Source organism: Drosophila albomicans, chromosome 3 (genome assembly GCF_009650485.2).
Source record: "Drosophila albomicans strain 15112-1751.03 chromosome 3, ASM965048v2, whole genome shotgun sequence".
Lineage (NCBI taxonomy): Eukaryota > Metazoa > Arthropoda > Insecta > Diptera > Drosophilidae > Drosophila > Drosophila albomicans.
Genome location: NC_047629.2, coordinates 52,047,918 through 52,061,381, shown reverse-complemented (window position 1 = coordinate 52,061,381; position 13,464 = coordinate 52,047,918). Strand labels below are relative to the sequence as shown.

The window sequence follows — 13,464 nt, the reverse complement described above, 5'->3', positions numbered from 1 at the left end:
CATGTACTATATCCGTTCGAACGTTCGAAAGCGATCCAACCTATTTTTATGTAACTTGCATATACTTGTACTTGTACTCTTATGCGATACCTTACTCTTAAGTAGTTGTTGTCTAGTTTGTTTTATTCAAATTCAAATAAAATACGAAATTATATCAAACTCGAAAAATTTGTTATTAACTGTGGTGGGATCTACTTGGTTTTAGAGGAAACATGGCAAGTAAGAGAAAAAACATATAATTGCAAATTTAACTTTTTCATAAACTAATATCTATACTATATTTGGTATTATTAACTAAACTAGTTTTCTACTTGGTTTTAATTTAGATTCCATTTTCTGAGAGTTCTAGCGAAGAATGCAGTTGGGGAGTAACATAGAAAAAATGTAATATGCTTTAGTATGTTACATCTTCTTATATCATAATCATATCATATTTTATAAAGTTGTTTATGCATTATTAACTGCCGTGTTTTATAAGATGTCATTTAAAAAAGAATTTCTTTAGAGAAGAGTTGAAGAAGTACATAAAAAAACACAATATTGTATCTTAAAGCTTTTTTAAATTTATGGCTACTATATATAAATTTTAAAATGGTTTTTTGAAGTATTTGAAACTCAATTGAAATACATACTTTTATAAAATATTTCGTTGTATTGTTTTTATAAAATTTGGTGGTTTTAACTTACCTTTTCTTAAAAAGCCAAATTCAGTAGGAAAGAAAATTTAAAAAATGCAATTCCATCAGCAATATAAACTCGTTCTAAATGCATGGCTACCATTCATAATATCCAGTATGATTTATTTATACAATCGATTTTATGTTGTTTGATGCCCAGATTTATTTCGCATTTAACATTTATTTGGTTGCAAAAGCCATATTTCATCATGATTGTGTGAGAAGGTTTTTATTTTTACTTCAATTGTTCACCATAATGTGTTTAGTTTCGTGTTGAATGAAAATTTATTTAATAGACTACAAAATACAAATTGTTTTGGATGAGGTTCAATTCAAAATTTTATTGATGCGGAACACATTTAAAAATGTCAATATTATATTTATTAATAGAGTACAAAATGCAAATAGTTTTGGAAGATTTATTTATTTGGAATACTTTAAGAAAAGTTAATATTATATTTATTAAAAGATAATAAAATACATAAGGTTTTTGGGTGTTGCTCATTTCTAAAGTTTTATTTGGAGTATATTTAGAAAAGTCAATATTTTATTATTTTATTTTATTTTATTTTATTATATTAAATCTAGTATTTAATACTACATTTAAATAGAGTAGGAAAAGTCAATATTATATTTATGACTCGGATGCATATTTTTGTAGCTCAATTTAAAATATAAACATTATTTATAGTTTCAATCTTAAAAAGATGATAGCTTTATTATGTGTTTCATCAAAATGTATTTAGATTAAAAATTAAATATTTAAATTGTAGGCAATATATTTTTGTGTGCTTCATTTTAGCAATTGCAAAATCTCTAGCAAAGTTTCAAAACCAAGAAATCACAATTTAGTTTCATGATTTATTTCGCATTTCACTTACAAATATAAAGCTTTGATTAGTTCTTATTCCTTGCCACGACCTTGCCTCCATCGCAGCTGTTGCAAGACTGCGGCAGCTCGTTCACTTCCTTATCAGGTGGCACCGTCGAAGCTCGTTGAGTTTTTAGCTCAAGCTCGCTGCACGCGAAGCGAAAGCTCTAACAAGAGTGTGCCAAAGCAAATCAGAAAGCTTGTCCCAAAACACGACGATGATGCTCACCATAAAATACAATATTCAACTTCACTCAAACGAGGACGAAGACTATGGCAACATGGAGTGTGTGTGTGTGTGTGTGTGTGGGCAATGGGCAAACGGCAAACGGCAGTGATAATGGGAAGTCAACATGCCAACATATTGTGACAGTGACAGTTCAGGACGAGTCGCCATCAACGTCGGTCGCTTCAGCTGAGCTGAGTGGGAAAAGCATTAAACGCGTGTGAAAAGCGAAACACGCGAGTGCGAAACTACGAGACAAAAATTGATACAAGAAAAGCCAGAATAAAAAGCCGCAAGCAAACAGGCAGCTGGCAATTGGCAACTGGCAACTGGCGAAGTTGGCGCGTTTTTATGACGACTTTTAACTTGGATGAAAATGGCTAATAATTTCGCATCCGCAACCTTGCAACCCCTCGCGTCGCTGCCGTAGAGATCTCTCTCCGTATTCGTATCCGTGGCCGTATCCGTAGTGTGTCATCCGTATTCCGTATTCCGCATTTCGGTATTGTTGTTGTTGGCTTGTGACCGAGGGCAAGTGAAATGTGAGCACCCAAAGCCAGCGAACCCTGCGACCCGGCATTAACGTGACAGCCATTCACAATCCGATTTTGATCTGTGCACAACGACGAGTCTCAGTACAGCATTTGAGTGTGTGTGTGTGTGTGTGTGTGCGGGTGTGTGTGTAAGCCATAACTAAATACGAGTTTATTGTGCTGTTGGCTGTCATTTTGCAATTTGGTTTCATTTCGTTTACAAGCCAATTCATTTGCTTTAACATATGCAAATTCCAAAGAGCGTTGTCGACTGCTTTTCCTTCCACACACCACAAATACAACACAACAGCACACACACCCTCACACACACACACACATAGAGCAAGCCGCGTGTTTATGCAGAAAAGAAGAAAATTGCAAGAGCGCCCTGCGGCGGAGACATGCACGAATTCGCAGCCACCGCATGTCTGACACTTGGCATATTACACATACGCCATGTTGCACACACACATACTGGAGCACACACAGACAAATTATGTAATGCAACAGCACATTAGGCCAAACCAAGCAACAGCAACTTTAATGATGTTGACCTTTGACAAGCAGACAACAAACTATATATATATATGTTATATATTTATACGATATACGATAGCTATATTTCTCTTTTGTAAAACTGGGGGACAAATTGTTGGTTGGGGAATATGCTTCTATGACTGCAACGCTTGGCGTATGTCCGATTCGGCTGCCACAAGCGGGGCACGCACCTCGATGCCATGCAACGGCGCCCTATCCAGATGATGCACCACTTTGTACACCTCGCTGCGATTGAGGTCGATTTTACGCTCCGGCTTCTGGTACTTCATGAAGTTGACCCTGCGAAAAGCCAACGCACACTCAACTAAATAGTGAACGGGAATAGTTCAGGGAGAGTGGAGTCTTTGCTTTTGGTCACGTTGAGCATGCGATAGAAGAGTAAGAAGAGGGGGAAGTAAAACTCACCTTGCCACACTAAGGCTCTGCTGCTCCCTGCGGCAACAACCGCAAACAAATCGAAAATTGCAAACCAAAAATTTCAAAAAGTGGTTAAGTACAAGAGAAGGGCGGAGCCCAACCCCCAAGAAAACAGAAACGTTGTTAGTCTTATTAGCAATTGCAATTGCAAATAGGAAATCGAAAACGGATTCGCAATCGCAATCGAAGTCGAAGTCGCTTTGCAATCGCAATCGAAGTGCAGTTTGTACTTTACCTGAAACGCTGTCGTGTGATGTGCTCGCCATTGAATAAACGATTCCAAAACGCAATCTACGAATGAAATACAAAAATCAAAAGGAATGCAATCATGCAACCCCAAACCGACAAAACGAAAAAAAAATCTAGCAAAAGTCAAAATCAAGTGCATGCCAAGGCAGAAAGAGAAAAAGAGAGAGGGAAGTGAAAGGGGTGACAGCGAGAGGTCGTTCAATATGATAATGTTAATGAAAGTGCAATCTTTGTGCGGGTGAACGTTGCTTTTTGGCTGAGACTGTGACTGTAATAATACCTGGCATCGTAGCCCAGCAACGGACTCTCATAGGGGCAGCTGTTAATACGCAAAATTATGGCATGTCGTTGTATTCCGGGTGTTGTTGACGAAGTTGACAAAATTTGTCGTTGTTGTCGGAGTTGTAGTTGTTGTTGTTGTTGTCGAAGTGGTTGTTGTTGTTGCAGGCGTGCCATGGAAAATGAGAAAATGAGAATGAGTTTTATGAAGAGAGGATGAGATGTGACTGCGACTGTGACTGTGACTGTGACCATGGCAATATGAGGCAAGTACATGGCAATATGCCACACATGCCCCGCCTGACAATACGGCTTTAGCCATGTCAATTGCAATTGAGTATGCTTGGAGGCAAGTGCGGAAGATGAGAGAGGGAAGAGACAAGAGGCTAGTCAAACAACATTCAACAATTGTAGATTTGTCGTTTGTGTTTTTGGTGTTTTTGGTGTGTTTCTGGATGTTTGTTTGTTTACTACCCACCCCAGCGTGCTGCCAGTTATAAGCTCCGCCTGGGCACTGAGCGTCTCGGCAATGAATTCATCATTGTAGGCATCCTTGGGTCGGTACCAGCGTCTGCCACCGGGCAGCACCAGAGGACGCTCCGATGATGGCGTCAGGGGACCAAAGGCACGCTTCGAACGTTTCGGATTGTTTTTGCGCACCAAATGCTCCTCAAGCTCCTCAATGACATTGTGTTTCTGGCATGTCATCACATTCGGTCCAGCAACAGCAGCAACACAGAAGAGAGAAGAGACAGACAGAGAGAGAGAGAGAAGTCAGCAGAGTATTAAAGAGAGAAAGCAAATGCTGCACTGGCTTCGAGTTCTTTTCGCTTTTTTTTTGGCCTATTAATTGTCTTTCGGTTTCTGCCTTATTTGCGGACACACCCCCCAAAAGGAACTCAACTCGAACTCTCTGAACTGAGATTCGTTTATTGAAGTTTGCGAATTAGATTTAAAATTTGTGTAATTTTTAAATGTTTTAAATAGGTATTTAACAAACTGACAGAGTTTGCACAGCAATTTATCAAAGTTTTGTGAGCTTGCTTTAAGCTCTTTTTTTGCGTCTAGTAAACTATGCTAAACTATTCCTGGAAGCGCACATTATGCTGCAAGTAGACGAGAAGAGAGAGAAAGAAAAAGGGAGACTGTGAGTGTGAGAGAGAGACAGCGAGGTGAATGAAAAAAGACAAAAACCAAATGGCATTTTAGTTAATTTGATTTGTGGCAACAAACTGGGGGGCAAGTGTCCAAAAAAAAAAGAGGCCACCACAAACAGAGACGAACGACAGCCACAACGACAACAACGACAACAACAGCGACAGAGACGGAGACAGCGACGGAGACAGAGACAGAGACAAGTATACGAATTGAGATAGAGATGCAGATAGAGTTGGACTTAGATTCAGAGACAGAGCCAGAGAAAGAAAAAGATACAAAGACATCGCCACTGGGCAAAGTCAATTCTATGCTCGACTGTGCTGATCGACTGTGCAGCCAAGCGTAAGCATAATTCTTGAAAGCACTGTCTTGGAATTTGCTCTGACACAAAACAGACTTTTTATCTTCGACGAGCCGAAGCTTAAGATTATTTTTTTCCACTGCGAATTTATTTTAAATTCACCAAAAATAGGAAACACAAAACATATTATTTATTTTTATACATTTCCCCTAAAAGCATATTCGTATATATAGATTTATTGCGCTTTTGGTTTACATTCACACACAATTTAATTTCAGTTTGTGAGCATTTAAAAAGTGCTTTATTAGAGTTTGGAAAGCTTTTAAGTGAAACTTTCATTAAAATTCTCTTTGTTTGTGTTTCAATCAATTGAAATTTTATATATTGGAGTTGTATACATTTTATTTTTGATCAAATTATAAATTTCAAATATATTCCTCATTAAATTGAAAGCTAATTGTGGCTGTAAAGATTATTTAGCTCAAACCCAGTTTAATAGTTGACGTTAAAAACAAATATTTGGGCAACTCTTTAAAATTAATATTTTTATTGACTTTGCTTTTCTCAATTCCAATATTAATTTTAAGCTATTAATATTCGATGTCGTTAAAACAATTGAAAGGCTTCATTTAAATGCTTCAAATTTAAACAAAAATGTATTAAAGTGGACTTGGCAAAAGAAAGTTTCAAACAAATTCAAAAATTGCTTGCTTATTGAAATTCTATAAATTATATTCCTATTTTAACTTTTTTGTGGCTATTAGAATTCTGTATCGCATAGATAAATCAATAGCTGGATAACTATTTTGAAGAACTAATTAAAAATAATGATTTATTTGACTTCATCATCAAATCGCTTCTCTGTTTTCAATTTTTTTATTAATTTATTTATAAATGTTGCGTTTAAAGCACATTAAACAATTCAAAAATTTAATTTCATTTTTTTAATCAAAAGCACTTAAAAGAAACTTCTATAAAATTTCTTGGGTTTCTGTATTTCTTGAAATTTTATATATTATATTCCTCATCAGCTTGAAGGTCTTAGGTCTTGTTCATCTCATTGCAATAATAAATTGTATTTCTTATTTTAGTAAAATAATAATTATAATATTCCTCATCAAGCTGTAAGATAAACGAATAGTTGGACGTCTGCCTTGAAGAACTATTTCAAATAATTATTTTACTTGACTTCAGCCTAAAATTGATTTTTCAAATTTTATTATTGAGCTGTGTTAAGACAACTTTGACAAGTCTCAACTATTCAAATTTCATTTTGCGAAAATCGAAATAACATGGACTAAGCAAAAGCATCCAAAAGATACTTTAATCGAAATTCTCTAAAACTTAATGAAGTATCACTCGCTTGCAATTTCGAATATTTCAATTTGATATATTATATTGCCCATTAAAGCTTAAGCTAAAGCTGTAAATATTATTTAACTCAAAGATAATCAAGTTGTGGTGAAAGCATCTAAGAGATACTTTAACAAATTCTCATTTCTCTTCGAACTATTTTGATCGATTCCACTTTTAAGAATATATTTCATAAAATATGCAATATATTTTACTTCTCATCGAAATTTAAGTTTATTACGGCTATAAATATTCCTTAGCTCAAAAATAAACGAATAGTTGTTACCACCTTTGAAATAAATATTTTTAAAAATATTTCGGTTTTGCCTTTGGCAATTTAAATAATATTTTAATTGTATTACTTTGGAATTTCATTCTAATTTTATTCTTTTCATATATTTTTTTCCTTTAGTCGAAATTAAAAATGCAAATTAACTTTGACTTCAACTTCGACTGCTTGGCACATACTTGGCATCAAAGTTGTAATATCCTCAGGGGAAGAGTAAGAGTGCAATTAATGAATGACAAGCAATCTAATTAGAAGGGGAAACAGAACAAGTCAAACCGAAGGCAATAGTCGTAATTGAAGTTGATGTTCAAACGGGTTGTGTGCGAAAACTTATCGCCAGGCACTGTTCAAATTTACAAAATTAACAACTCATGTGTGAGCCGCCTTCAGTTGAGCTGAGCTGAGTTGAGTTGAGTTGAGTCGAAATGTGAGAGCGAGCGTGTGTGTAAAAGTTGTAGTTAATTGCAGTAAACAGATTTTATTACCCGAGGCAGCAATTTTAATTTGCCAGGTAACTAAAGAAGACTTGCCGCAAAAGACAAAAACGAGAGACAGACAGACGGACGGACAGACAGACGGAATGCGACAGTCATATAATAGTGTCTATAAGGAGCAGAAGCTCGACGGGAGAGCTTGAGTTGTTATATCCTGAGGGTCTCTTTGCCAGTTACATATACACAGAACGCTTCCTGTTTTTTGTATGTTTGGTTGCTGCCACATTTTTGGGGGGCACTTACCTTTTGCTTCTTGAGGGTCTGCTGCTCGCTGAGCTGCTCGTCCAGTTCACGATTGTCGCCATTTGAGTGGGAAAATTCTGCCACTTCCAGGTCATTGGCGTCGCATTTATCCTCATTATTTTCACATGGTGCTGCCACGTTCCTGCTATCTGTGTGTGTGTGTATGTGTATGTGTGTGGGAAATGGGAGTATGCAAAGTGCGCCATTAGAAAAATTTAATTACTGTAACCTCGGCCATAATTTTGCCAGCCTGCACCTTCATTCTCGCCTGCGGCCAGTTGGTCAGGTTGCTTCTCCACCTCCTCCTCCTTCTCTGCCTGTTGCTCCCCTTCATCGATTTGTGGCAGCTGCTCTTGCTGCTGCTGTTGCTGCAGCTTAAATGTGGGCAGCAGCTCGGCCAGCTGCTTGGTCACCGCATCGAGGGTCGACTGTATGGTCGAGGGCAACGATGAGAGTGCTGCTAGCTGTTTTTGCACATCGGACAGTTGCTTCTCCAGCGCAAGTTCCTCATCGGTTTTCGGTGGCGTTGTCTCTTTCACCTCCACTTCAGTTGCTCTCTCTTCCTCTACTGCTTCCCTGTCTTGCTGTGGCTCTTCCTTGGAAGCATCCGCTTTCTCCAACTGCTCGCCATCCGCCTCTGCATTGGCAACCTCGCTGCCATTGTCATTCTCTGGTAATTGTTCCAAATTCGGCACTTCACTATCCGTGGGCAGTGGCTCCTCCTCCTCCTCTTCCTTCTGTTCCTCTGGCTGCTCTTCAGCCTTGAGCTCAGCTGCCTCTGGGGACGTTTCCTTTGCCACTGTCTCCGCCTCCGTCTCAGTCTTCACCTCCGGCTTCGCTTCCGGCTGTCACGCGCTTAAGTTGATGCCTGTTCAGTGTCTCTTTTTTCATGCCACACATTACTCACCATGGGAGATTTGTCGCGCGGCGCTGACTTCACAATCTTCACCTTGTAGGCATTCGCCGCTCTTCGCTCCGCCTCCAGCTGTTGACGGCTCTTGGGCACCGGTCGATCGGGTCGCTGCAGGAACGTTGACCACTTGCGATTCTCCTTCTCCTTCTCCTGCTTCGTTTTGGTCACTTCCTCGTTGAGGGAGCGCAGCACATCGCTGGTCATGCAGACGCCCGGCTTGGGGAAGATTCTATAGAAATTAACGCTGTGTTGTAGTGCGAAAGTGTGAGCAAGTGAGTGCGGAAAGTCAACGCAGCGGCATGCAGCATGCGGCATGCGGCATGCAACATCATCATCATGGTGGCAACATACCCCAGCACATTGTGCTCCTTCAGCACCTCCGATTCGCCGGACAGCACGGCGGCAATTTCCTCCTCCACCAGCTTAATTTCCGACTGCTCCGACAGCACCGAGCACGGACGATCGGGCAAATCGGGCAAATAAAGGTTGTCCACTTGGACTGGCTGCAGTTCCTCTTGCTGCTCCTCTTGCTGCTCCAGTTGCCCTTCGCCTTCCACCGCATGCATTTCCGTCATGGCTCGGCGACATTCCGCATCCACTTCCAGCTCCGTCGCCGTCTCGAACTGCTGCTGTTCCTCTTCCGGCATGAGCGCTTTTGTGGCTTCCGTTAGCGATGGCAGCGACAGCGACATTTCGGAACGACCCGGCGACGGTGACTTGGTCAATGAACTCGCGCTCACCGGGAATCTCCGAGGACCCTCGGGCAGCAGTTCCTCTTCGTGTTCGCTGCATGGAAAAGCGTGTCAACTGTTTGTTGAGTCTAATTTTACATTAACTTACCGATAGACGCCAAAGTAGAAGACGCTGCCGCTGCCCAGAATGAGGCGATGTGCCTCATCGTGCGTGAGGGGCGTAGCAGCCGTATCATTGATGCGCACAATGATATCCTCCACACACAGTCCCGCCTCCTCGGCAATGCTGCCCTCAGTTACCTGTAGCAAAAGAAACAACAAGTATAAAAGCTGTAGTCAAGTGTGCTTGACTGTGAGATACCCGCTACCCATTTTGAATAGAAGCAAAACAGTGCCGTATTATTCTAAAAATATACCAAATTAATATAAAGACAATACTGAACTAAACCGAAAACTATATTGGGTATACTGATAAAAATATACAGTTGAGTAAAAAATATACCATTCACTAAAAGCAAAACCGTGTGGTGCTATTCTGAAGATATGCCGAACTAATATACCAAAAATGATAAAAATATGTCAAAGAGTACAAAATATACCGTTCACTAAATGCAAAACATTTGGGTATTATTCTAAAAATATATCAAATGAATATACCAAAAAATACTGAAATATGCCGAAAACTATATTTGGTATACTGATAAAAATATACAATTGAGTACAAAATATACTATAGTATAACAGTGCAGTATTATTCTAAGGATATACCGAACAAATATACCAAAAATAGTCAAATCTACCAAAGGCTTCATTTGGTATATTGATAAAAAAAAAATATACCAATGGATCCAAAATATACCATTAACTAAATGCAAAATATTTCGGTATTATTTTAAAAATATACCAAATGAATATACCAACAAATACTGAAATATACCGAAAACTATATTGGGTATACTGATAAAAATATACCATTGAGTGCAAAATATACTATTCACTAAAAGTATAACAGTGCGGTATTATTGTTAGATATACCGAACAAATATACCAAAAATAGTAACATCTACCAAAGGCTTTATTTGGTACATTGATCAAAATATACCAAAGAGTTCCAAATATACCATTCACTAAATGCAAAACATTTCGGTATTATTCTAAAGATATACCAAATATATATACCGAAAATACTTCGAAGGCTATATTTGTTATATCAATCAATATATACCATAGAGTATGAAATATACTATTTACTAAAAGCAAAATATTACCGTATAATTCTAAAGACATACCAAAAGTATGTTCGAAAAAATGCTAAAGTAAAGCACATAATTCTTAGTACCAAATAAAACAGATTATCAATCTGTAACAAACGTTTTTGATATACAAAAGATTTTCCAAGATATTTTCTAACATATAATTTGAATTTGAACGGGTAGAGCTCTTATCTCATATAGTCTTTGAGATCAAGGTGTTCATAGGGACAGACAGACAGGCAGACACACAAGCAGACGGACAGATGAACATGGCTATATCAAATCGCATTTTGACTCTGATCAAGACTATCTATACTTTTTAGGATATTCTCATTTTGCTAGAGACACAAACTTAGAATACCCCTTATATCTACGGGTAGCGGGTATATAAAAAGAAAAGCACGTTGCTGCTACAAAGTGGCTGCCACAAAAAAGAAACACAATGTGCGGCAGATACGAAATCAATTGTCTTGGTCGCGTGCAAAGTGCATATAAATAAAATGCGCGCAAAATGTCAACAAAAAACACAAAATAAGACGAGCCGCGAATTGGGTGTAAGGCTAAACTGTAATACAAAGTGACAAACGGGAGAGTAAGAAAGAGCAGAAAGAGAGAGAGAGAGAGGAAGCAGTAACAGAAGCGGAAGGCAGACAAGACAATGCCACTGAATGTGGCACGCGGCTGCTGCCTGAGGGTTGCTTCATAAATTATGCCAAGTCCCGCGTATACACAAAAATAATTAATTGAGTTTGTTGCCTGCTTAATGAGCATTGTTTACAATTTGAAAGTTTGTCAAGTTATTTTGTTCCATTTAATCAATTCGTTAAATATCAGCTCAAACTCTATAAATTCCAATCAATTTTGTTGCACACAAATTCCAATTAAATATGCTAAATTTCTATAAATTAGCATTTAAAATGTTTAGTTTAGTTCAATTTCATTTCAATAATTTGAGGAATGAAATTTCATCACTTTCTACTTCATATTTGAATTCATTTGCTTTGAAATTTATGAGTAAAAAATATCAAAATAATAATTTTCATATGATTTATTATACAAGTCAAAGCTCTTGAAATTTTTCAAATTTCGCAATTTTGTTGAAAGATTTATTGCTTATTAATGGGCCATAGAAAAATGATTTGATTTCTTAATTCAAATTTAAATTTTAGCGATTTATGAAGTGTTCAGGAATGGGAAGAACGCAATGAAAGCAAATAATGTAGATAAAATCTTTTGACTGCCCATAGTTAAAATGAAATATGTCTTGCAAAATTTATTAATAGAATTCAAGCATATGTTTATTGTAGATGAATTACTTTAAATATTGAGTACGTAGGATGTGTGAATTGTGATTGCTTAAAGTGTTGAAAATATAAATAATAATTTCGTATCAAAATATACTGAATTTATATATATAAATGCTCATAAAATAATAATAATAATAATGAAATTTGTGAATATGCTTTTCAAAGTGTGGGGGAAAAAATTTCACTTTGTAGCCAAATATAAAATATTTAAATCAGATATAGAAATGTGGGAACAACTAAAATTTTCAACAGCACAAATCTCATTCATTAGTTTATAAATATTTCTATATCCAAACTAAGTATATTTTGATGCGAAATTATTACCAACTGTCATTATTTATATTGTGAATATTTCAATACGAAATTATTAGTCCCGATTTTCATTTACTACACTTTTCCTAATCGGCTTTCAACAGCAATCAGCAAATCCATATTATTCAGCAATTCTATTTACTGGCAGCTTAAATATGAAATTATAATAATTTGCAAAAATTAGCTAGCATTAAAAGTTGTGCTGCACATAATTTCCGGCACTTTGCCCAATTTGCGTTGCAGCCCTCGCAAAAACTTGTGTGCTTATATGTATTGGGTATGTGGGGTGTGTGTGTGAGAGAAAGAGTGTGTGTGTGTGAGTATGTGGTGCACAGTTTGCCAATTAAAAGTTGAATTTTGTTTCTATTTTGGCCAATACTTAATTTATTGCTGTTGCTCTCAACACATTTGCCAGTTGGCTGCCACTTGCACCCATTTTTTTTTTGCAACGCGAAGAAGGGCAGGGGAAGGGAGAGAGAGAGAGGACGACGGAAGAGTCACAACAATTAAAATTTGAATAAATTTATAGCAGTCGCATTATGCGGCTCATTAGCACAAAAATGCATTTGGGGCCGGCGCCGCGAGCTCTGTTGACGAGTTGGACAAACAAAAAGCGAGAGGCGGGCAATTTTAGTATTTCAGCATTTTGGCATTTTGGCAAATGCCGAGTTTACTTTAATTAACAAAATTCGCAAATAATCCACACAAATAACTGACTGCAAACAAACAAATCCACTCACACACACACACGTACGCATATTTACACTCACAACACACAGCATTACATAATTGGTTCGGACAATGAAATATTTGCAATTAATTAGCCAAACAATGCGCAAAGCGAAAAGTTGATGCAACACACGAGCATAAACAATAATGCGGCGGTTGCCTTTGTTGTGGTCACATCACACCGATCAGGTGTGTGTGCCATAGAGGTGTGTGCTTTATTGATGATTATTATGAGGATCGTGCCTAACCTTAACCACAGTCAACGGATAATCGTAGTCGGCTCCACCGACAAGCCGAAAACCCCACGGCACATTATCAAAGCGGCACATTTTAATATCGATAACCATTTTTATTATATGCGCGACAATTTCACTGAATTCCGTTAAAGAAAAGTAAACTTTTTTACAACTTTGCTGCTGCTTGAGATTCTCTGCGACTGATTGCGGCAACGTCGGCGACCAACTGTTGCATCGATTACATCGATTACGCGTCATCGAAGCGTTTATCTTTAGACTAGAGTATTGCCCTCTCTCTCTGCCTTTGTCTTTTGCCACACTGGCGCCAGCAAGCAGCTAAGTGAAGCATACTTTTCACCTTGCCACACATGCTA

General features: G+C 37.7%; 1 protein-coding gene across 7 annotated transcripts; it reads right to left on the bottom strand.

Moving 5' to 3' along the window:
- Positions 1 to 2,843: 2,843 nt before the first annotated feature.
- LOC117569212 (uncharacterized) lies at positions 2,844 to 13,305 on the bottom strand. Of its 7 annotated transcripts, none has more exons than XM_052005266.1 (10): positions 13,103 to 13,305; positions 9,402 to 9,553; positions 8,913 to 9,347; positions 8,556 to 8,805; positions 7,905 to 8,493; positions 7,649 to 7,797; positions 4,289 to 4,506; positions 3,518 to 3,573; positions 3,271 to 3,297; positions 2,844 to 3,169 (listed from the first exon to the last, which is right to left on the bottom strand). In XM_052005266.1, the coding sequence occupies exons 1-10, from the start codon at positions 13,199 to 13,201 to the stop codon at positions 2,979 to 2,981; spliced, it is 2,166 nt and encodes a 721-aa protein (XP_051861226.1). In that variant the 5' UTR covers positions 13,202 to 13,305; the 3' UTR covers positions 2,844 to 2,978. The 7 variants fall into 7 exon arrangements, with proteins under 7 accessions (XP_051861226.1, XP_051861227.1, XP_034106176.1 ...); XM_052005269.1 differs by having other exon boundaries at positions 2,997 to 3,144; XM_052005268.1 differs by having other exon boundaries at positions 3,155 to 3,207.
- Positions 13,306 to 13,464: the final 159 nt, after the last annotated feature.